Below are 23536 nucleotides of genomic sequence, written 5' to 3'. Positions count from 1 at the left end.
AACAATGCGATATGCGTAGCGTGGGATTCGCAAACTTTTAGATCGCGTATAGAGGCAGATGTACGAAGAGGCTTTGATACCAATGTAGTATATTATGCCCAATACATCTATCTAGATCACACACTTTCTGTCATGTCATCATAATCATCATCAACAAGAACAACAACCATGCGTACATTTACAACTATACACAACCAGGAGCAGGAGAGGTATGGCAAACAAAAAACGCCCTTTTGTTGCTCGATCGTGCATTTCGTGCCCCCAACTTTGGTCATCTTTCCAATCTCTGCGTCCACGCAACTGCCTATACTAAATACACATTTTGGAACAAAGGGGTGAGAAGAGCGTAAGAGCAGGCCGCTTGGAGCAGAGAGAAAACAGCGTGCAAGGTGGCGTAGATAGGATGAGAAGAAGGTGTATTATGAACCGGACGTGGGCATCTATCGCATGCCACCTGCGCCAAAACCGCCAGCAGCGGCGCCCATAGCACCTAGTCTTGAGGCGAGCTTGGGGTATTTTTCTTGTACCTTGAGGAAAGAGTTAGTACTTGTTGTTGTTATTGTCTGGAAAAAGCGTGTTTGGTGACGTACCTCAAGTTGTGTCCTGGTTGCCTCAGCATAGCTAAGTGCGTTGACGATCTCGCCTTCTGTCCTCGACAGCTCGGCAGCACGCTCAAAGTACTTGAGCGCCTCTGTGACCTTTCCTTGTTGCAACAGCAACTGTGCCATGGTGGCAACAGCAATGTCGCACTCTGGATCGATGATGAGCGCCTTCTCGCACAGCTTCTCGGCATCGTCGAAGTCGTTCTTCCATTGGAACAGCGCAAGGGCCTTGTTGATGAGGGGCAGGACGTTCATTCCGAGGGGCTTGCTCGTCTTCTCCATCTCGACAGCAGTGTCAAACTTCTCGATAGCCTCCTGGTACTTTTGCTGATCGAGAAGCAGTTCTCCGTAGTAGTTGTAAACGTCGGGTACCTGTGAGAAGTTCTTCATGCAGCGGCGGAAAGTGGCCATGGACGAGGCGATGCTGCCCATCTTGTATTGTGTGACACCAAGTTGGATGTGGGAGAAGATGAAGTCCTTGTCGAGATCGATCGACTTCTGGTAGTCCTTTGCAGCCTCGCCAAACTCGGACTTGATGAAGTGTAGTTGTGCGCGGTGGTAGAAGATGTCGGGATCGCTGGAGTTCTGTTCGAGGGCGGCGGCGAAGTCGGCTTCGGCGGCTTCTGGGTTAGCAAGCTCCAAGTGCATGCTGGCGCGCTTGATGAAGCTCTGTGTTAGTGTGGGCTGAAGCTCGATGCTCTTGTCCATGTCCTTGAGCGCGTCCTCGTTGTCGCCCTTGAGGTAGCTGAAGGTTCCGCGCATGTTATACGCGAATGCCTCGTGCTCTCCGAGATCTCCAAGCTCGACTGCGCGGTCGAAGGCTGCTGCAGCTTCCGTGTATCCATCGCCGGTCTTTGTTGCCATGGCCTTGAGACCCTTGCGCAGCTGGCCCTTTCCACTCTCCTCATCAAGCTCAGCGTCGTCTTCGAGGCCTTCTGGTGTTGGCTTCGGTCGGAAGCTCTGAAGGTAGTTTGTGACGAAAGTCGGGCTGGGCAGCTTCTTCTCCTTGGAGGCGAGAATGGCCTTACCCTTGGCATCGGCCACCTTCTTCAGCAGACGCTCGACGCTCTGTGCGCTGCTCTCGTTGCGGAAGCCATCGATGATGCAGCTCGCAGTGTAGTCAAGAAGGGCTTCGCTGTTGCGCTCGACCTGCTCGTATGCGTTTGCTCGTCGGTTAAGCGCCTTTACGTATTCGTTGTCGAGGTTGATGGCGGCGGTGGTGTCCTCGATGACCTTGTCCCACTCAGACATGGCATTGTAGCAGGCGGCGCGGTTCGAGTAGAAGACGGGATCTTGCTTGCAGAGGATGGCCTTGCCGTAGAGGTCGATGGCGCGGTTATAGTCCTTGGAGCCGTAGGCCTTGTTGCCTGCAGCCTTGAGTTTTGCGGCATAGTCTTTACGGTCCTGCAAGTCGTCAGCATTGAGAGATGGTTGATGACGCATGGGAGTGTCGCACCTCGTCTGACAGAGAGCCTACGCTGTTCTCGTCAACCTCGGGAAGCTGGTCTTCGGTTGTTTCTGCTACGGATGCCTTCTTCTCTGCTGCCTAGTCAGTCTATGCTGTGTCGTCGTGATGCATCTACCTACCAGAGTCTGCAGATGCCTTGTTGGGCGCCGAGTCCTTCTCGGCCCTCTCCTTCGCGCGCTTGCGCTCGCGTTGCCTCTTGCGCTTATTCGCTGCTGTGTCTGCTGCGCTGTCTCTTGAATCGTTGGAGAAGTAGTAGACGGCACCACCAGCACCAACGACCAGCGTTATACCTGCAATGGTGTAGACGACGCCCTTGTTCTCCGAAGCCCAATTCGACAATCGGTCCCATAGCGAGTTGTTAGTGTCGACAGGAATCTGGACTGGGAAAGGCCCCGGGCCCTGCGGGGCAGGTGCATTCACGGGCGCCATGGTCGGTGTGGTCAAGAGTGTATTAGGTAGATGGAGGTTTAGAGAGCCCGATATCGTAGTGCTCAATGGCGTTGGGCGGTTGTGTGTTGAGTCGCAGAAATTTGGGCTAGGGCAAGCTTGATGTGCAGCAACATGAACGCTGTCGGGCCCGCTCGGACGTCATCAGCCGGACCCACTTGAGACATTCGATTAGTTCAGCGTCATAAGGATAGATTTGTTCCATATACACACTATCAGCTGGACAGATGAAAGGCAGTTTCTGCTGGACAAATCTTGCATAAAGGGTTGATCATGTCTCTAAATCTTACACTGCGTCTTCCATCTCATTTTCAGATATAATTCCTCATCTTTCCCTCAGCTTCCTAAACCATATTTCTCTAGTGATAACCTTCTTTGTTTATCATGGCTATCTATAACGAGCCCAATAGAAAAGTGCGCATATACCATTTGCTCCTTTTTTGTAATGACGGAAAGGCAGTTGTTAATTGAATGGCAGTGATCCAATACAAGTCACGCTAAGATCGTATGCTCTTTCAACGCTATGGAACACAGAGTACGTAGGTCCTTAGTATCATGCACAACCTGGGTCAATTGAAGATAGCCAAAAAGGCCAGAAGACACGGGCACTCCCCCTCACGATGGAGGTTTTTGGACACTTCCGTACTCACCCCTGCTAAGCTCTCTGCTGGTGAGCTTCGGATGTGCACGACCGCGAACGATGGCAACGAGTCCCTTTTTTTCAACTTGTGGAGGAAATGTGCACATATTTTGCGCAACAATTGATTCAGACACGTCTGACAATCCATTATATATATAAACATTACATACACGCATGCAAGCATTGCTACCAAAAGGCTGACCTCACAGCATGCTCCTCCTCTTGGCCAACTTTTGATATTGTCGCGACGTCCTCGTATGACCATCTTCCATCTCATAGTCCGCTGACGCTATGCTACCCGGTCTTACAGTCGCAGGAGCTCTGAGGCTCTCTACACCACTTGCTGGCCGAAGCTTTGTCGGTGCGGAGTCTTTCCTGCTTAACCGTCGCTTGATCACCTCGGATATGTGAGAGAAATAGCCATTGCCAGCTTTGACCTCTCGTGGAGCGGCTTGGTGTACCGGAACGTGGGTATGAGTATGGGTATGGCCGTGGGTGTGGTTATGCACATGCGCGTGCCCGTGGTCACCAAGAAGATGTGACTTTTCGCCAGGTTCCATGTATAAGTGGCTACCCTCATGGTTGACGAACCAATTCACCATGTATTGTTTGCCCTCTGGCCCACCGCCACAAGATCCAGCGAGAACGTGTGATGGAGGAGAGTTGACAGCGAGGGCGAAGAGGTTTGGTGGTTCGCAAAAGTCCGTCACCAGTCCGCGGTGGAGAATGAAGTAGATCAGGACAAAGATGTTCATGGCGAAGACAAGCGCAAGTATGAGGACCCACGCTCTAGAAGCACCTGGCATGCCGCCAGATGCGTATTGTTGGGCTTTAAGAGATGCTTTGAAGAATTGAGTTTGATACTCGTCGAGCATAGGGTGTGTGTAGTTCTATCACCAGGTTAGCAAGCCTGGAAGAGGTAGAGAAAAGAAGTTTGCGTACCCAGAACGTCACAAAGGGCGTATCTATCATACTGAGAAGCAGTGTACATCCAGCCAAGACAGCTATCGCCTCTCCTATACTAGGTATGGCATCGCTTAGATCCACTTTGAAACTTTCTGGAGCTGGGTCGCTAGGCTTCAGTATCAACTGTGTTAATAGTCTGGAAGTGCTCGCATTCGCATCCATGAGGCCTGTGCCGAGTGAAAGACTGTTGGCCCAATCAGTACCTATGTCGCGCCAGTTAGCCACGCCTTGGGTATTGACGCTGACTGTCTCTCCCGTCTCGACGAAAGCCATTTTGTCGTCACCAGGTTGTTCGCAAAGTGCTTCCATGGTAGCACCGGATCCTGTGACATTGTGTCGTGTACTGCATCCTGGTCGCACCATCAGGTGTATCTTGCACAATGAAAAGATACCTGTTCCGTCCATGCCGACGTCATCTGGGCCACCCTGCCCAAGCATATATATTGCAGGTCGTCCCCAGGCGTTGCTTGAATGATTCATGATCGTGTTGAAAGATATTGGGTATTTCGCAAAGACAGGCGGCCAATTGAGGGTGGTTGTGTCATTAATGTCCCAGCCGAAAATCTCGTCGACCACAGTTCTATTGGTTGTGGTCGCGTTGTCTCGAATTCCGGGAAGACTTCCCCACGAAAGGAGATCGACCGTTTCATTGTTCCAGGTGTCGTATACGATAGGTTCTAACTCCGTTTTATTCATGTTGACGCATAACACATTCAAAACTGGTGACGGTACCGAAGCACGCAACGAGTAAGTCCCTTCAGAATTCAACTCTTCGGGTTGCAAAATCCCGTTTCTCTGGTCGCGGGCAGCAGCGAACACACCCGAGTGGGGCATTGCCATTGTTACGTTGTTGACAGCTCGACCGTACTTCTTGGATACTTCGGTAGTATTGATGATGTCGATCCACTGCCCACTGACCGTAGTATTCTCGTATAGAAGCCCAAAGCCCTGGGGTCGTAGCTTCTGAATCGCAGTACCGTTGCCATTTCTGGCTGATAGATCCCAATCTGAGAGGTAGCGCTGAAAGTTGTGGTATCCCTGACCAGCATGTTCCATTTGTAGACAAGTCTCTCCTTGAGCTACCTTGTCAGTTCGAATGGGTGTCTGGCACATTTGCTTAAGGTAGTTGATGTTTGCGAAATCGCTCTTAACACGACCAGCCAAGACCAGGCCATTGTCCCAGTTACCATCTCTTAGCATGGGCTGAACAGTAGCTGCAGCTGCAGATGAATAGAGAGTCGCTAGAATAGCGCTCAGTAAACTCAAGATACCCAGGAAAGATAGCCCAGCATACTTGGCAGTCTCCCAATGCGTAATTAGAGTTCCAGGCTGAACGACCCATCTCCACATGCTGAGTTCTGACAGCGTTACACCGCGACCATGGTCTTTCATGAACGCTCTTCGACTAAGCACCTGTCCAAGGAAGGCCACAAAAGCTGTGACAAAGGACAGCTCGATAAGTTTGGCCATGACAGTCGTAAGTAGAATAGCGTCAGATGGAGTAATGGGGCCGTGGCTCGTAATGCGCCGACCATAGTGAGGCGCGCGGATAGCCAAGGCTAGGAAGATTCCAGAAAACAAGCACGAGAACAACGAAATGACAATCAGGGACAGGTTAAGCCAGGTGAAGCGCGGATGATAAAAGTCTCGAGTAGTCGCACACTCATGTATTGGGCGAAAGTCGTTCTCATATGCCGACTTGATGGATGGAGCTGCCCCACCTCCTCTGAGTCCTTCGGTATCTGAGGCATGTATGTATGTCTCGTAATCGTTCACACTGGTGTTGCTTTGCTTTGCGTTCTTCAGTATGCCATGCCGAAAGTCTTCGTATGTGCCAACGTCCGGACTTGCCCTGCCAATGTCGGGGCTGAACCTGTCTCGTCGTAGATCTGGCGTGGACTCATTTGAGCTCTTGGGGAAGCCTCCAAAGTATGGGTCGGCCGAACCTGGAGGCGAGAAAGTGCCAGAGGTCTTTGTGGGTGGGCTTTTGGGACCAGGACCAACAGCTCGTCGGGGGATGGGTTGTATACTGACACGTCTGGCGGTCTGCGTAGTCGCACCAGACTGTGCTATCCCTAGCCCAGTATCCTTGCCTCTTTGAAAGTTTTCTGAAATATCCTCTTCCTCATCCTCTTCTGGTACGATGCTTGGTGTGTTGCGGCCGACAGCAGCGGTATCGCTCTGGTGCCGTGCGTAGTTCGGTCGTGCAGGCGGTGGAGTAGTAAGCCCCAGAGTGTGGGAGTTATTGGAGAATCCGAGCGAGGGCAGTGCGGGTGTGTTGTCTGAGCTCTCAGAAAGATCCGAGGACTCCTGCATGAGTGGCCGTCGATCGACCATGGTGCCTGGCGTGTACCACCCCTCTTTGTTGTCGTCTACGTTTCAGCCTTCTCTTCTTATAGTGCTCTTGCGGTCCGTATTGGCGGGAGGCTGCGTAGGGTCGCGTTTGCACAACCTAGGGCTGCAAGTGAGCGGCTCAGCGTGGGTGCGGCGGGAAGACTTCACGACAGGGAGTGGAAGAGATGGACTGTCGTAACAAAGTGAAATGACATGGTAAGGTCGGTCTGTGAAAGACCTGAGAGTTAAGGCTGGAGGGGATTACTATAGCCCGGCTATCCGCAGTTGTCGCACGCACATTCAGCTGTCTCTGGGCGTCTGCAAGCTATTCGCTTGTGGCGCAGGATTACGGCCCCCAAACTACACCCAGACCCATCTGCTGTGCCCTGTGGTGATCCATAGCCTCCATATTACCTCGTACGACCGGTCGCGAAGACGCCGCTGTCAATCATTGCTGCTTGCGCTTTGCGAGCGCGTCTAGCCGTTCGGGAAGCTTGACGAAGCCTATCCCTCTCTCCATAGTTTGCAGTGTGTATGCGGGCAGTAAAGCAAACAACCAGAGTCAGGCTGTAAGTCGGCGACATCAGGGTGTCTCAACAAGGCTGGTGCTGCATGGTGGCCCTTTGTGACAAGCCATCGGGTGCGGCGAGGGGGGGTGAGGGGGGGTACGCGGTGCCAGGTGGGTTGGAGTGTTGGTGTTAGCACGCGTCCCCGCAAACTCCCATGCCTCGCGTCGCGAGCTAATAAAAGCACGAACGAACACCAGAACTGAAGTCATCGCTACCAACCCCCTGATATTCTAACTTTCTAATATCCTACCCAATAGCCTTGACATGGTCATCCACCAGACACTTCCAATCCGCACTCCCATAGTAGACCGTGTGTCCATCGTCATGCGTCAGCTGTCCAGTACTCTTCACGGTGTCACCCAGCTGCCAAAACAAATCCGCCGCCATACCACTATCCTTTAACGACAGACTAGTCTTTTGCCAGCCACCCTCCACCGGACAATGATCTTCCTTCTTCGGCACACCATATTCTTCGAACAAACACGGCTTGTTGAGCTTCTTACAAATCTGCGCATGTGCCTTGATCCAGCCGTCGCCAAACGCATTGCTCACGCCCCAGCTGTCAGGGTAGAGGTGGAAGGTACCGAAACTGATGTTTCCCACCTTCAAGTTTGCCTCCCAATCTATGCCTTCACCAAACTGGTAAGGATAGGAACCATCGCCCGGGAGACCGAAGCCTTCGTCGCCGACGGTGATCATGTGGTCTGAGTCAAGAGAACGGATGTAGTTACTCGTCTTGCGGATCCATTCAGTCAGGACAGACGTCTGGCAGCCATTACAGCGCGGCTCGTTGGCGAGTTCCCACGCAAACACAGCATTGGAGTTGCGATAGCGGGCAATGACGGCTTTGATGTAACTCTGGTACATGCCCTGACATCTGGCCGCTGTGTACCATTGTGCGTTGCTGCTTACGCCGCAGGCGGAGAAGTAGGCGGCCATACCCCCATAATCGGTCCAGTTATTCACGAAGTTGATTATGAGCTTGATGCCGTGCTTTTCCGCAGCTTTGACTACAGCATCCAGGCGCTGGAGACCGTTTGTACCTGTATTTATGGTGGCAGAGGATCCGGAGAAGGACTGGAAGTATACTGTGCCAGAACCAGGGATGGTTTTGACGTCGTTGAACCCCCATACTCTGAGTATTTTCTGGCCTGACGTAGCAAGATGACCCATGATTACGTCGACATCATTGTCGTTCGTCAAGAAAGGGATCCAATAAGAGTTGGTACCAGCATAGTCTATGGTGTTGTGAGCGGTGCAAAATGATCATTAGTCTTCAAACTTACACTTCGTCACACCATCGATGTTGAACTTGAGGCCGTCGGCTTTTGAGATCGAGGCTCGTGGTGATAGACTAAATGTTGCAGGTAATGCCGCCGCAGTTGCGCATAGCGAGAGGATTGAAAGTAGCTTCATGGAATCGAGTCGCCGGTTGCTGGTGATGAGTGTCCAGCTATCGTGTTCGAAAGAGCACTTATAACTGCTCATCACGACTACAGTCAATACCTACCAGAAACAGAACGGTACAAGGCACTCCGCTTCATATTAGATCATATGGCAATCGCATGTCGAAGCGGCTCTAGTTTGTGGGGTAGTATAGTAGCCAAGGCCGTGGTATAGTCGTAATTGGTGCACGGAAATCGAGCGGGGCTTCCATTCAATTACCACGTTTAGAATGAACGCGACGGACCGACAGCCTCCGCATCGCATCTAGTAGACTATTTTCCCTCAAGTGCCATGTGAAAGATAGGTTTGCGCAATGGGCGACAGTTGGGCAGAAAAGTCGGCGTCCATGGAGGCAATGTTTCTGAATTCCTCCGGTGCTAACCAACGATGTAATATATCCGCGACGATCTTTCCGGAAACCAGCGTGACAATGAAACGCGAATCATGTCCGACATAGGAGGCGGGAACGACAAGGCTAGCCATGACCACTCGATCAAGACTTGACAGTAAGAAGATCATATATACTTCTTCTGTGTGACGATAGAGACGTTCCAAACTGCAAGCTCAGCAGTCTTACTCCCACATAAGTCTGGCATTCTCAGGTTATTCGAGAAAAACAACAGGCTTGTTTTCGATGAAGTTCTCGTACAGGGTTTTCGAGCGCCTATTGCGCGTTACAAGGCAGGGTAAATGAGTTGTATACGCCTGTCTGGGACTGAAACGACCATGTGCGTCCTGGTCAAAATCGGGAATGTGATGAGGAGATGAGAGTTCAAAGGAAGAGTCGGCCAGCAAGAAGAATTATTGCAGCGCCCGAACGAAGAAGAAATACTAGGGCCAATTCAGTAATCCGTACGATAATGGAGTTCATTAACCGGTGGTCGCCTACCGTAAAAGCAAACGGCCCCAGGTTTCGGACAATACTGGAACAGCGGAAGAAGTCGTTGAGAAGAAGAAAGTTATTGTCCGAATCTGCCCTGCTGCTCGCTTTACCTGGATGATGTCGAGCATAAGGCTGCAGGACTGCACATGCGCACGGAAACGTCTGCATGCACGTCGTCAAGCTGAGATATCAGTGCCGGTCCTCGCATTTCATGTCCCTGCGAAGCGATACGGCCTAGGCCATTTCAATGTGACACGAAAGATTGGTGCCGGACCGTGTACCACTGAACTACTCCGGCACTTTGTGTCGAAAGACCAAGCCAAGGATAGCTATGGTGTTGGTTGGCCCTCCCATCTCCATACTAACGGTTGGAGAAGGCCTTCGGAGAAGTTCACCCTATGATTTCACAATTCTCTTGCTGTCTATTAAAGAAAGCATTGGGTTCATGAAGCTGTAGGGGATATGCTGACGAAACGCCATTTGGAAAGGGTGCCCAAGCTAGACAAGAAGTACTACGTGTTAGTCAGGTAGTTTTATCAAGGCGGTGATGGCATGGCAGATGCAATCTCGCGGGACGGACACCTAGTGTGGGGGTTGTTAGAGCTATGCAATGTAGACGAAGTTGACAACGCCGCCAACTGTCAGCAAGTCAGACCTCGATAGTGAGCAAACCACCGGTGAGTTTGCCTGACGTGGGCGGTCAATGTTGGATTCGAGTCATCCAATAGTGGGACAAATATTCGGGGTCACGATCCTTTTGGTAGGCGCCATTTTGCGCCTTGCCAACTCGGAATATTCACACAGACCGTCGCATGCTCGATGATGCAGTCCATCCTGATCTGACTGAAATCGCGCACTGCCTCCAATGCCGTGCAACCCGCATCTTGCTTATGGGTTGCAGAGAGCTGACCTGGTGTAGCGGTGCACTGAACTAAGATCTGGGCTAGTGCCGTCGCGTGGCGTAGCCGAAGGTAGCGTCAAGGACGATGACCACGAGTCTGGTGTTGCTTGTCTTAGTCCCACACGAGGCGTGGCGTAAGACGTGGGCATCAGTATCGATAGTCGAAAGCGCACGGCGTAACTTGCCGTTCCAGCTAATGCCCCGCAGTGTCGCCGTTGAAGCCACAAAAGGACATGATCAGGGACGTCGTACTAAACGAAGCAAGGAGAGGTCTGTCCTAGGGTGCGTTTCAGACCCAAATTTGAGGATGTGAATGTGGAAGAAGAATGAGACAAGAGGGCAAAGCAAAACGTTGTGTTGTATCATCCCACATATCAGCTCTTCTCCAGGATAGCCCTGGAACGTGCTGCACATTGAGGCTCGGGCCGGTTAGGGCCGGAAATGTGACCTGGGCTATCAAGTCTGACCCCGGGTCCGCGTACACGGTTGATCGACCATAGCGGCCGAACGCGTACAGTATCGAATTTTCCGCGCTCGGCTGCGGCAGAGCGCTCTCACTGACAAGGATGCTGCACCTCCTGAATAATCTTCGTGTTGGTCAGGCGAAACAGTGCGTGACCGGTTGCTTTGCGCTGAATGCTGCTTGATAACCTGTATTGTATTTGTGCTACACATCTCAACGGAGACTGGCCGCAATTAGAAAAACAATTGCATCGTTCATGGAATTACTTAACGTGGTGTTGCCGAAGACTACCGAATGTCCGTGCTGGAACATTCAAATGGGTGTACGGCATGAAATTCGACAGCAAAGGCTGATCGTCCGTTGTCCGCGGCTCACCACCAGGGTGATATGACACGAGAACCAACATCTCGCGAGAGTATCAGATGGAAACAATAGGCACAAGAAATTGCCGTTCTTACTGGGAGTTTGCTCTGCCAATGACATCCTGTCGAGAATGACGCACAAGCATTTCAGCCACCGCCGATTCCGACTTTCTAAGGCCCGAGCCCTGCGAGCACCGTCACAGTTCCTCACCTCAGCCTCTCCCAAAACAAAATCTCGCCAAGGCTAGGCGGAAGCGGGGGGTAGACCGCGGTGCCCTAAAATCTCCTGCTTCTCTTGCTCCCTGTGATTCCAGAAACTAGCTGGCTTTCTTTGAGCGTCGTTTGTTGTCCCCAGGTCTCCCAGTCGCCATGAGTATTCGGATAAATGCGACGGTGCAAGAGGCCCGAACAGCTGCAAACCACAGCCAGGAACAATGGGACCGATTCTACGTAGGTATGCTCTTGTCGCAAGGGTATGCTTGGCTAACGAGACTAGTTCATAACCAAAGACGAGGCCAGGCAGCTTGCGGAGGCGCACCCTGACTGGAAAAGATGGATCCTCATCCCCGCGAACGAGAAAGAACAAATGCTGGAGAGGATCAACACCCGCCTTCGAGCTGAGGGTATTCCACCTGTCGAGATGATAATTTTGAAATGGCGGGTGTCGCAACTGCTCCGAGACATCCAACGGAAATACGGTATGTGCATTGGTGCCCGACTCTGGTGACTCGACTTAGCGGTCAGCTATAGGGACACACTGTACAAGTACATTAGCTAATCCAAATGATTTGCAGAAGCCGGCAGTATGCTACAAGGAATGCCGGGTACGAGCTCAGGGTCAGGGTCGGGGTCACCAATACAAGTACAGACAGCCCAATCGCCTCCGGACAGCAGCGTTCAGTCGTCGAGCCCACAGCGAACGGAGTATTCACCAAGCGAGACTCGTCCATACGACCCAATACGGGATGTGTAGTACCCAAGCCATCGGAGGAAATCTGTCTTTTACAGTGCGCGTTCAATGTCGAGAAAGGAACACCCGACCAACATTCGGTATTCGAGCCTGATACCCCAACCGCACAGCGCGGTATGGATAACGAGGATAGAGCGAGCTAGCGAAACCACCTCACAATGAGACGGAGCGCGATAGGATCCAGCAAGCTATCTTTGTTCGATCGCTGCGGGAGGCTTCGAGGAGACGCATCGGCAAGAGACATCGATTCGTGAGAAGCCGACTATACGACCGCAGTGTTCGGTGCGGCTACACCGAGAGCGGTCGACTCGATCTTGTGTATAGTGCTTTGGTACGTAGCCCAGGCAGTGCTGAGGGTGTGGTGTGCCGTCCAACCCAGCTCTTGCCTACTTCCAATATCTTTTGCTTTTCCCAGTACCTGCAGTCTTCTAAACGTCTCAATTCTCCGATGCTGGCTACTCATTATTGATTGGTACACAGCCTGCACTTGGTCTTGGCGTGGTGGCTTTTCCGTCCGCGTGCATTGTGCATATGGCCCAATCTCGAAAGAGTCGGAAACAGTACTAGGTTCTAGACCCTGCGTCCTATTTTCCGGTCCCCTCTGGCGTTTTCTTTTGACACTGCGTACTTGCATATCCCAAACTAAGAGCAATGCATCGCAGTAATAGGAGTTATCACAGCTTTGTATACTGTGTTGTTTCAGGGGCACAACTCATTCGCTGCTAACAGTCGAAGATAGTACCACTTGCATCCATGGCTCGTGCCAACGTCGTCGCAGGGTAAGGACCGATGACGGTAGAGTCGAGGTGCGTAAGCGCAACGCAATCTTGTATGACGCAGCTGGAGACAGCATGACGGCGTATCCTTTGGAGCCGTGACCAGAATCTCTTGGTTTTTTTGGATGTTCCTGCTGCCGTGTGAGCTGCTTACCATGTGGGTCTGGTTCTTCTCAGAGGCACTCCTGTCCGTCGCTGGGGGTGCAGGCAATGGATAACCATCACCTGCAGAACCAGTCGGACATGCCTGGAGTGTCGCGATTCAAGGTACCAAAGGGCTACAGGCGTGCACGCCTGTTCTCGGCTCGCTGGCGGAGAAGCTCTTGCGGGAGCGTCGTGACATCAGAGAGAAATCGCACGTTGGTGTGGCAACCATGCCATCGTGTCGGAGAACATGAGCAGGTATGGCATCTTAGATGGCAATACCGAGATGGATGATAGATCGATGATGAAGATGAAAAGGTCGTGAAGGCTGGTGACAGAACGTGTCCGACGTGACTGCCTCCAAAGTATGGTACCCTAGCAACTAGTACTCCCCTCATCCATGTCAGAGGGCAGCCACACCCACATCCCATCTTCAAACTCTTGTAGACAACGGCCTTTTGCTGCCTCTGTACACTACCGCCTTGTTGAGCAGACTGCAACACGCGTCGTGCACTCCACGCTCACGCGCCGTCACTGGGGGTGAAATGGGTTGCATAGTCGCCACTACCCGCATTGCTGTACCGCGTCTGCCAGCTCCTTCCCTATCGACGCCTTGAACACAAGTTGGACGTTCCCCCTAATTTGCGGAGGACGAAGGCCAAACAACTCGAGATTTCAGCCAGAGAATAGCCCTACTGGACTCAGCCTTCTACGAATCGACGAAACGTATTGCGCGCTTTGGACAATGCTTACGATGACTGACGGCCTTGCTGCAGCTCAAATCAAGACATCTCTGATGCCAATTAGTTCAGGTCCTGCCAAAAAAAGCTTCGCCCCTTGCCCAAGAGTCTTTCACTCTGGTGAGCTGCCAAGACCCACAAAAGTCGAGCACTAGCCGCCGTTGGACCGCTGTTCCTCTCCGTAAGCTGCTCCAACGCCTTACCTATTCTCCTTCAGAGCTACGCTGCGTTTTCAATACCGCCGACCTTATCGCGAGCTGTAAGCTGGGCTCTCCATGGAATCATCGAAAGTTCATGATAGCCGTTGAGATGAGATTGTCGGGTAGTGGCGACTATATGCCTTTCGCCCGGAGGGAATTCCCGAACAGGACCAGTAAGTGGAACTTACAAACGCATCTCATATTGACTGTAGGTATCCGTATAGTAGCACGACCGTGTGGCACAGCAGAGTGACGCGAGAAATACTGCCCTGCGACCTGCACCTTCATCGTAGCAACGAGGCGGACCACCCGGTGACCCCTCCACGTAGCGGACGTAGCTCCGTCACCAATACAGTTCACTGCAGACGTGTATCCACCGTATCCACCTCGAACCCGATGCCTGTGTCGAAGGCTCCACCCGCACCGCATTACGATCACGCGAATATGCTCGGTAGCTCGGCTTCGATGCCCACGTATACTTTTTGGTGGAGTACAGAGTAGTGCTGTCAAGATGACTGGGCCTAGCATCTGCAGTTAGGCTGGGCTTGATACCGACCAGGCGCAGCTTCATGTACATTGGTGGAGCCTGATGCAGGAGCAGGCTTCGTGCTGCGTCTGACAGCACATAGCTTGCTGTAGCCGCATCATGACAGAAGTGAGGATGGGCCTGTATAAACCGTCCCACGTCTCTGACTCTCTGTTACACTATCTGTGACCCGTGCTATACTTTAGTGTGTGCCGTCGTCTGGTTTGAAGACTCCTTCTGGCGAGGACAAGAGTAGTACTGTCCAGCCCTGGGTCTTTGGGCGAAGAGTCGGCGTTGTTAGCTCGGACTGCCGCTTCGGCTTTTCCGCTCTACCATGTCCACAATACAGAGATCATGCTATGTCCAATGGAGCCATGGATTGGCAAGCCTAGGCTCACACTACAACTCACTGAACATACTAGCTATCGCTTCGCGCCAGCACTCGCCGTTGTTCTTGCCTACATCGACAATACAGCCCGCGCTAGTCACTCTGTAGTGTTCATAGCTCACACATGTATTGATGCTTACGAAGATTGAGTAAGCGCCTTCGGATCAGATTGCTGCTAGAAGCAGGGCAGCACTACGCTGCTAGCTACTGTTCGCGTTGGTGATCAGTAATGGAGGTGCATTTCCTAATAGCCTTGCTCATCAGACCACGCAGCTGCATAGATACTTTCAACAAGTACAACCGGCGGCCACGAGCCTCTTGCGTCCTGGAACTTAGTCTGAGGGAGTCCGTTGCAATGGAATGAGTGTTGGTGCTAGGATAAGATAACGCAGTATTTTCAAACAACTCTGTACAATAGTACCAGTGTGGTTGCATACCCACTCTGTTCGCTAAATGCCATGTCCATGAGGAGACAGGTAAAATTTGTTCAGCTAATGCATGAGTTTTTTATGCTGAAGGGCCTTCGACTGTTGAGCCAGAGAATGAGTCTCCGAGTTTGTTACCCCGAAACCTCTAATGGCGACATAATGAAATTCCAGTAGTGCAGACAACAGATCTAGGCGCGGATTGTCAAATCTTGCGGGACATCACTTTAGCCAGGACATTCAGATCAACAAAGACTCGGAACCGAGACGTTGCCCCATCGCAGGTGGACATAGTGTCCTGGTATCATTGATATCATAACCACAGCCAAACGTAGCTATCCAGAGATCGCAATGATTCCCTTTCCTATGCCACGAATGCATTCATGTCATAATTCATATCCCTTTTCCCCATTTTTCTGCTCTTTCATCTTCCCCTAGTCTGGAATAGACTACCCTTGCATACCGAACCCAGGCTCAATACCAGCCTGCTTCAGCGCCTTGGCTTTCCGTAAATCGGTTTCCTTTTTCTCTGCTTTTTGAGCTGCCGCCAGCGCCCGTACTTGGTCTTCTTCGGCGAACATTGCGCCTTTGGGGTGTTCTTCTCGGTCGAGGTCGACGGTTGCGCATATGGTGACGTTCTCGCCTCTTACAGTCATAACACCAGGGAGTTTGACGTCGTGTATCAGCCAACGTGGGACAGAGGGATCAGACGCAGGTGATGCGTCGGGGTTGCGGGCTGCTATTCGCTCATAGCACTCGGTGAGGACGAGGTTCGCTGTAGCTTGTTAGTTCGGATGCCAATGATGCGAAGAGAGTTAATGGTAGACGCACCGAATTGGTCGTATGAACGTAATATACCAATATACTCTTTCTCGTCGCGCAGTAATACGTCAACCTTCTCTGAATTGTGTCAACGTTATATCCTCTGGGGCGCAATGCAAGGTATTTCCATACTGTCCACCATATCTAACAGCATCGCCGACGTCAGAAAGGCCTGCGGTGGGAGGTCGACGGGCAACACTGGCGGCGGCGCCTGCCCTCGTGCACCACCAAGTACATTGGGGCCATGCTGTGGTGGTGGAGTGGCACTATATACGCCTTCGTAACCTGGGGCGGTATTAGCACTGCGCCATTGTGCCTGTCGGCGGCGGTAATGCCTTACCAATAGACGGCGATGGCCCTCGTGGGGGTTCTGAGACTTGAGGCTGAAGCTGTCCAGGCGCCTGCATAGAGCGCTGAAGCATGGCATTGAAGTCCGGGGCCATATTCGGGGCACCTCCAGCCTGCGCGGGGCCTCGGGGTGGGCGCTGGTTGAAAGCCATTGTGTAGGGTTTGGCGGTAGACGGGGGGTATTGTAGTGAAGTTTCTTTAGCGGTTGCAAGAGGGCGATGGATATGGCGCTATCATGGCGAGGCGGCGTACGTGTTGTTCTACCTCCACTCTGTGTTTACGTCGTTGACGCTGCCCTAAATCGCCAACCGTTCGCGTATGCCAAGCCCCGCTAGTCATGAACATTGGAAGGCACGAGAGGTCTTGCATGCTTGAACCATCTGCTACTCAACTCTGGTCTATCACCTATACTCCGGTGCGCTCGTTTGCAACACGAAGAGTTGTCTGTCCAAGGCTGGTCTTATTGGGAGACAAGCCCTTAGGATAAAGACATCCGTCCACATGAACAGACAAGCTAGGTAGTGTTTACGCAGCTTCGATATTCAGACCAACGCATACACCATACAGACATGACTGATGTTCTGTAGTCATCAAGCGCATATCTTAATTAGCCTTGTTCGGGTAGGTGAGAGTCTCATTCTTCCATTGTTCGGTACCCATCGTTGTGCAATCGAGAGAGTCGGGCTATAGGAATGGGCGAGTCGGGTTATAGGAATGGGCGAATCGGAGCCGAGCTACGCCGCAACATAGCTACATTAAGGGCCATCCTTGGTCTCTACACACACTCTCTTCTTCGTCTTCACTCAATGGTAGTTCCGTCTCCCATGCAATAATCGAGTTCCAGCATCTCTTTCTTCAACAATACTGTTCAGTCAAGTCCAGCGGTAAATCACGTACAATCGATTCTTCTGTCCACGATGGCTGCTGCTATGTTCAGGATTTTCAAGAACAAATGGATCACACCACCAAAAGAAGTCCACGAAGACTATACCGGAAGGAACGTTATTGTCACAGGTGCGAGTTCCGGGATCGGTGTAGAGGCGGTCTTCAAGTTTGCAAAACTGGGTGCCGCCAAAGTTATCATCGCAGTACGGGATTTGAAGAGAGGCGAACTGGCAAAGTCTGCTTTGGAGGCTCGCCTAGGATGTCGTGATCAGCTGGAAGTCTGGGAATTAGACATGATGTCCTATGACAGCGTAGAGGCCTTCGCAAACCGCGCAAATGAGCTTGACCATCTGGACATAGCAGTGTTGAATGCCGGCACTCGACGTGTCAAGTTCATACAGTCAAAACATGGATGGGAGGAAGATATACAAGTCAACACACTGTCTACGACCCTATTGGCCATTTTGCTTCTACCAAAACTCAAAGAATCGAAACAACACACTGGTAAAATTCCAATTCTTGAATTTGTCAACTCTGGCCAGCACCAGAACGCCGTTGTCGCGCCCGAAGTTCGTCAAAAGCCCAGCGTACTTGACCATTACAACAAGAAAGAAAACCACAAGGAGGGAAGCCAGTACAGCTTCTCCAAAGTCTTCCTCATGTACGCGACAAAGAAGCTTGCCGACGAAATATCGTCAGGCGATGTCATCATTACCAGCGTCTGCCCTGGTTGGGTCAATACCGACCTAGGCCGCGATCATTTCTTCCCTGGTGTACACATATTGGCTTTCTTCTTCATCTTTTTGTTCATGAGAACATCTGCTGTTGCAGCAAATATGGTGTTAAGTGGGACGACACAGGGTGAAGGTTTGCACGGAAGGTTTTGGCAACACGATAAGATTCAGCCGAACGGACCGAGCTTGACAGGGCCAGAGATGAAGGAGCTGAGTGCGAGAATGTGGGTTGAGATTTTGGATGCATTGGACAAGGATGTGGCAGGTGTGAACAAGGCAGTCGACGCGGCGCTATCGAAGCAGCGAAAGTTAGTGTAGCCAGAGTGGAGAGTGAAGACGAACAAGAATGTGGAGAAACCTGATAGGCAACGATACTGTGCAATGGTGGTAAACTGCCAAACAAGATGCCGTCCGTGCCAGACCCCAGCTGTGGCTGCGTGGCTAAGCACGCGGGCTGGCGCATGCACCTCGACATGACGTATCGCAGCCGAATTGGAGCATCACCAGTGCCTAGAACATCCGTCTCGTGTCCCCAAAGCCTGCACATATCAATCCTTCCGTAAAGCGAGACAGCTGCAGCCGCTGAGTCGGCTGAATGCCCAAATCGCCCTTTCGCCGCAAGCCCGCCGCCCACGCTCCCTCGTCCCTCTTCCGCTACCTGTTCCCCAGGAGTCGAGCGCGCGCCCGCCTTCACCTTTCCAAACTCCGCCACGAGACATTTCCGTCGCTCAAGCAGAACGCCAAGTCGCGCATATACAAATACATCGTCTATCGCCAGGCTGTCAAGGCGCGAGGAAAACAGACCATCTTCCAGCGCCTACGGGACTACACACGGAGGTTGAGTGGCCGCAGCTACCTGGAAGATGCCGCAAGGTTGCGACGACAACAGATAGCCAAGCGTCCTGGAAACACAGAATCGGGCAGTCGAGCAATGACGTACCAAGAGAGCTACGAGGCGCGGGAGCCTGGCACACGGAGACGCAAGCTGGCGGGCTACCTGAAGGCTGCAAATGAACTCCGACAGACATATACGCAACAGTATGCGTCCAACTGGAGTACCAAGGAAGCACAATACGACTATGAAGACGACACGCCGGGCGGCTTTCCAGATGCAGCCGTCGTCAGAAGCGGCCGCGAGGAGATGATACTCTTTCCTAGCTATGCTAGGAGGCACATAAAGAGGAAGCCAGAAGCACAACCAGGCACTATACAAGAGACTGAGGGTGAAGGACGCGACGTTCGAGACTCAACCGGCGCCGGTGACGCCGAATTTTGGAAGCAGCAATGGAACAACTACGAGGACGACAATGCAGTAGTTGACGTTGATGTTCGTGGCTGGATATACTCACCGCACAGGGGGCAGATGTCGCGGAAGCAGAGGCTGTTCATTGGACTTGCACGCCAGCTTGTTGGCGTACAGGCGCCTGCTACGCCCTCCACTTCGTCTGGAGATAATAGCCGGGATACAAGCCCGCAACGGCATGGCTTTCGCGAACGGGCCCACTTGCGCGACGCTCAGCAGGACGAGGCCATTGCGGCCAAGGAAGCTGAGGAAATTCTACGCCGTGGCGAGAGAGAGGCAAGGGCGGCGGCACGCGGTGCTTACAGTGAGAAGCCTGCTAAAGACATGGACGATACACAATTATATCGAACAGAGACCGGGAGCAGCACGCGTCCCAACAATGGCAGGACCCATCAACTCGCCCATAGCACATCCAAAGATTCGATGAGAAGTGAGGCCAGCATCAAACCGTTGCAGAAACGAGGGTCATGGAACCAGCCGTCTGAAATGAGCCCGTCTGAACTCGCCGAGGCCAACGCCAGGCTGATGGCTCGCCTGCGACACTTTCTTGCAATACCAATGGCCAACACACCCATCAGTGTCTTCTTCTACAACGAGAATATATCCAAACAGAGGACTGTGTACACCGATGCTGCAGGACATTTCAGTATGAGCGCGGCTTTGGATTTTGTGCCCACCCACGTTCGCATCTTAGCATCAGACAAGCTCTCGGCAACAGAAGAAGTAATCGTTACTGCCTCGCAGGGAATCAGTGTCATCAGTGACATCGACGACACAATAAAGCACTCCGCTATTGGTAGCGGCGCCCGCGAGATCTTTCGTAATGTTTTCATCCGCGATCTTGTCGATCTCACTATCGATGGTGTCAGAGAGTGGTACAACAGAATGGCGGAGCTGGGGGTCAAATTCCACTACGTCTCCAACTCGCCCTGGCAGCTGTACCCTGTCATCTCAAAATACTTCGAGTTAGCTGGATTACCCCCCGGCTCGTTCCATTTGAAACAATACAGCGGCATGCTTCAGGGAATATTCGAGCCCGTGGCTGAGAGAAAGAAGGTTACTTTGGACAAGATCGCAAGAGATTTTCCAGAGCGAAATTTCATATTAATCGGAGATAGTGGTGAGGCTGATCTGGAAGTTTATACCGACTTCGTACTAGAGAACCCAGGGCGAGTCGTTGCCGTCTTCATTCGCGATGTCACCACAACAGATAGTCCAGGCTTCTTCGACCCTTCCACTGGATTTTCACCAGGTGATCACTCTTCGTCATCGACCCAGCGTACCAGTGGAGGGAGCTCGGCTGCTTCTACTAAGGCTCGACCGCCGTCTGAAGAAACCGATCCTGAACTGAGAGCTGCTATTGCAGCATCATTACGTGACATGGATGCGGACAATAGCAAGCGTTCTAAGTCAACATTTCCGCAGACCAACAATGAGCAACAGCCGAAGTTGCCTGCAAGGAAGCCCTCTTCGCAAAGTATATCACCGAGAGATTCTCCGGCCAATTTAATAGACCTATCATCCGACGATGAAGTAGACGATTCGTCTGCCCTTAGGAAATTCAACAGCGAAACTCAGGCTGACAACGAAAGACACCGTTCGTCAGCCGGATCGAATGTGAGTACGAAGTTTGCGCCTGCGCCTCCCAAGAAGCCAGTCGCATTACGAAGCCCATCGAGCGAATCTACGTCTTTCAATACCCTGTCCTCCTCCAACCCACGACCACAGCCACCAAAACCTCGAAAGACCTCGACAGCAGTCGGTCAATCCAGCCCACTAGCACAGCAAGATCATGCCACAAAGAGCGCAAACACTTCAGCACCTTTTAGACCTCCGGTGGGCCCCAAGCCGTCCGTAAGCTTCCAGAGCCAAGCATCACAAGATCAGCAGTCGTACGCTGGCATGGCTCGGGATAAGCTGTGGTCCGTCTACAGTAATTTGCCTGCGTTGCGATCAACGGAAGAGCCTGGCTCCAATGCGTCCAGTCTAGATGTCACTGGTGTTCGTAAAGGCCCGCCTCCACCTCCACCTCGTCGTGGTAATCGCGATACAGCTTCAAGCGCAGCATCTTACGTGAGCTCCAAAGCATCGTCAGCATGGCAACACGCTCCCTCAATGCCATATCACACTCGTCCACAGGTCACGTCTGCGCAAACATCTCAGCCTTTCTCTACTGCTGTGCCGCGACAAGGTATCAATCGCACCAGTACCGGTAGTACGCTGAGTGGTGCTGCAGGCGAGCAGTACGGCACGAAGAAGGAGCAGCTTTGGCGCCAGAGATGGGCGCACGCGGAACAAGTCCTCGGCGAGCAGGGTGTAATACTTCGAGGATGGAGGGTTGGAAGCGACATTATGGGTGAGGCAGAGAGTATAGTCAAAGATGCAGAGAAGAAATTCAAGCGAGATGAGCGACGAAGTGAAGGTAGCAATGGGAAAGCAAGCGAACGTAGATAGAACACGGCAGTGCTTGAGTCGGCTTGATGGTTGCCATATTAGCGGGGGTGTTAAAGAGAGTACACATAAACACGATATTATTCTTCGCCTGCATCAAAACCTCCGATATGTGGAACCACATAGCTCTGCGATTTTCGTGGCGCCGTAATCTCCTGCTAGAGCTGAGATTAAACTTCCCTTCTCGCCAAGCATTCGATAGCGTCGCGGAAACCGGAATGGATGGTACACGGTGGCGCACGTGCAGGTGAAAGCCAATTCAGGAGTCGTGATGTCATTCCTTCTACCGGTATCAAAACAAAGCTACCAAGCGCACCTGGGCAGGTACATAGTTGAGAACGCGACCGCGACGCGACGATTACCTGCATACGAATTGAACTTTCACCTCTGCTACCTAAACCAAATCGACAGGTTTATCACAATAACAAATCCGGCAAAATGTATGTAGGCGTAGTTTTCTTCTCGTGTCGTGGCCGCGATTGCTATGGTGATTGTCCGCGTTTTGGTGGTTGACCTTGCGCGCGTTTGAGCAGGTCTCCAGTACTTTGCGGCAAGACTTTTAACGCTTGATCATGTGCAGGACTTATCCATATCAAGTTTGACAATACGCATTTTGAAATTAGGCTGACTATGAATGTTCCCCTGCACAGGCCGTCTAGCAAGGGAAAACCAACAGATCCTAAGCTCAGGGAGAAAGTGAAGGAGGAGGTCAAGAACGAGACGAATAAGGACGGAGGTGGAAAGGGACAATGGAGCGCATGGAAGGTAAGTCTGCAGCCGCTTATGGTTGAAACACATCGCTTTGTACATAGACTAATACGACATGTAGGCTAGCAAGCTATCTAAAGAGTACGAAAAGAAGGGTGGGGGTTACGAGAACGAAGCTGGAAGCAAGAACGAGCCGAAGAAGGGGGCTCCACAACAGAAGTCTAAAGGCAAGAAGAAGGCCGAAGAAAAGGAAGAGAAACAGGAGGATAAGAAGGAAGAGACAGAGAAACCAAAGGAGGAGGAGCCGTCGAAAGAAGACGACAAAGACGAGGGAAAGAAGGAGGATGACGAGGAGAAGGAGAACAAAGATGGTGAGGAGCAACAGGAAGAAGAAGAGGAGGCTCCTCCAAGTGCGCAGAAGCCCAAGGCCAACACCGGCGCAAAGAAGACGGGTGCCAAAGCTGGTGCTAAGAAAGCAGAGAAATCTGCCGAACCCAAGAAGTCAGCCGCACCGAAGAAGGAAGCAAAGGAGAGGACAGAGGGAACGAGAAAGTCAACAAGGGTTGCTGGGAAGAGGAAGACGTATGACGAAGATGAAGATGACGGTGAGGAAGAGGAGAAGTCAACCAAGGCCAAAGCGAAGAAGAGCAAGGCTTGATTACGCGGCGCGCATCTCCATCGGTGTTGTAGTCACACGCGCAAGTATTCGATAGTTGCTGAGAAAGCATAGCTTTCTCCCACTCACATGACATCGTCTGTGAGTAGCGCGGAGGGCCCAATGGGTATAATAGGTAGTTTAATTTATTTCCGAAATGTCTGTCGTCAATGAGGATTGCCTTTCGGCTCTAGCTTCTCTATGCAGTCTTTTGTCATCGTCCCTACTAAGCTTACTCGCACCTGCCTGACCGGAAACTGCAAGCCCGACGAGATAATCCGCACCGATGACACTAATATCGACCTCACCACACGTTACGCCCTGGCCCCACTGCACAACGTGGCTGCAGATCGCCAAGATCTCACACCGATGATGTTGCT

The 23536-nt window shown here is 52.0% G+C and overlaps 6 protein-coding genes across 6 annotated transcripts; 2 read left to right on the top strand and 4 right to left on the bottom strand.

The window, feature by feature from the left end:
* Positions 1 to 96: 96 nt before the first annotated feature.
* Positions 97 to 2619, bottom strand: CC77DRAFT_980495 (mitochondrial precursor protein). The gene is made up of 4 exons (XM_018536060.1): positions 2190 to 2619; positions 2059 to 2141; positions 591 to 2006; positions 97 to 527 (listed from the first exon to the last, which is right to left on the bottom strand). Exons 1-4 carry the CDS (start codon positions 2497 to 2499, stop codon positions 441 to 443), a joined length of 1896 nt encoding a protein of 631 aa, XP_018390764.1. The 5' UTR covers positions 2500 to 2619; the 3' UTR covers positions 97 to 440.
* Positions 2620 to 3360: 741 nt separating this feature from the next.
* CC77DRAFT_927010 (hypothetical protein) lies at positions 3361 to 6460 on the bottom strand (the record flags this gene model as incomplete). The annotated part of the gene is made up of 2 exons (XM_018533965.1): positions 3361 to 4047; positions 4100 to 6460. 2 exons carry the CDS (start codon positions 6458 to 6460, stop codon positions 3361 to 3363), a joined length of 3048 nt encoding a protein of 1015 aa, XP_018390763.1.
* Positions 6461 to 7240: 780 nt separating this feature from the next.
* CC77DRAFT_1016320 (glycoside hydrolase) lies at positions 7241 to 8460 on the bottom strand. Its single transcript, XM_018524195.1, has one exon. It carries the CDS (start codon positions 8197 to 8199, stop codon positions 7273 to 7275), a length of 927 nt encoding a protein of 308 aa, XP_018390762.1. The 5' UTR covers positions 8200 to 8460; the 3' UTR covers positions 7241 to 7272.
* A 2990-nt stretch (positions 8461 to 11450) lies between these two features.
* On the top strand, positions 11451 to 11808 carry CC77DRAFT_1057125 (hypothetical protein; the record flags this gene model as incomplete). Its single annotated transcript, XM_018527980.1, has 2 exons — positions 11451 to 11531; positions 11578 to 11808. 2 exons carry the CDS (start codon positions 11451 to 11453, stop codon positions 11806 to 11808), a joined length of 312 nt encoding a protein of 103 aa, XP_018390761.1.
* A 3536-nt stretch (positions 11809 to 15344) lies between these two features.
* On the bottom strand, positions 15345 to 16700 carry CC77DRAFT_1016314 (hypothetical protein). Its single transcript, XM_018524194.1, has 4 exons — positions 16413 to 16700; positions 16205 to 16357; positions 16082 to 16150; positions 15345 to 16025 (listed from the first exon to the last, which is right to left on the bottom strand). The coding sequence occupies exons 1-4, from the start codon at positions 16570 to 16572 to the stop codon at positions 15700 to 15702; spliced, it is 708 nt and encodes a 235-aa protein (XP_018390760.1). The 5' UTR covers positions 16573 to 16700; the 3' UTR covers positions 15345 to 15699.
* CC77DRAFT_1027896 (hypothetical protein) lies at positions 16656 to 23159 on the top strand (the record flags this gene model as incomplete). The annotated part of the gene is made up of 14 exons (XM_018526400.1): positions 16656 to 16672; positions 17358 to 18351; positions 18662 to 19276; positions 19319 to 19366; positions 19403 to 19772; positions 19806 to 19988; positions 20037 to 20095; positions 20126 to 20242; positions 20279 to 20307; positions 20353 to 20875; positions 20921 to 20963; positions 21000 to 21764; positions 22374 to 22558; positions 22623 to 23159. 14 exons carry the CDS (start codon positions 16656 to 16658, stop codon positions 23157 to 23159), a joined length of 4485 nt encoding a protein of 1494 aa, XP_018390759.1.
* Positions 23160 to 23536: the final 377 nt, after the last annotated feature.

Source organism: Alternaria alternata (assembly GCF_001642055.1).
Source record: "Alternaria alternata strain SRC1lrK2f unplaced genomic scaffold CC77scaffold_2, whole genome shotgun sequence".
NCBI lineage: Eukaryota > Fungi > Ascomycota > Dothideomycetes > Pleosporales > Pleosporaceae > Alternaria > Alternaria alternata.
The sequence above is the reverse complement of the archived record's forward strand: the minus strand, read 5'-3'. Positions and strand labels throughout refer to the sequence as shown.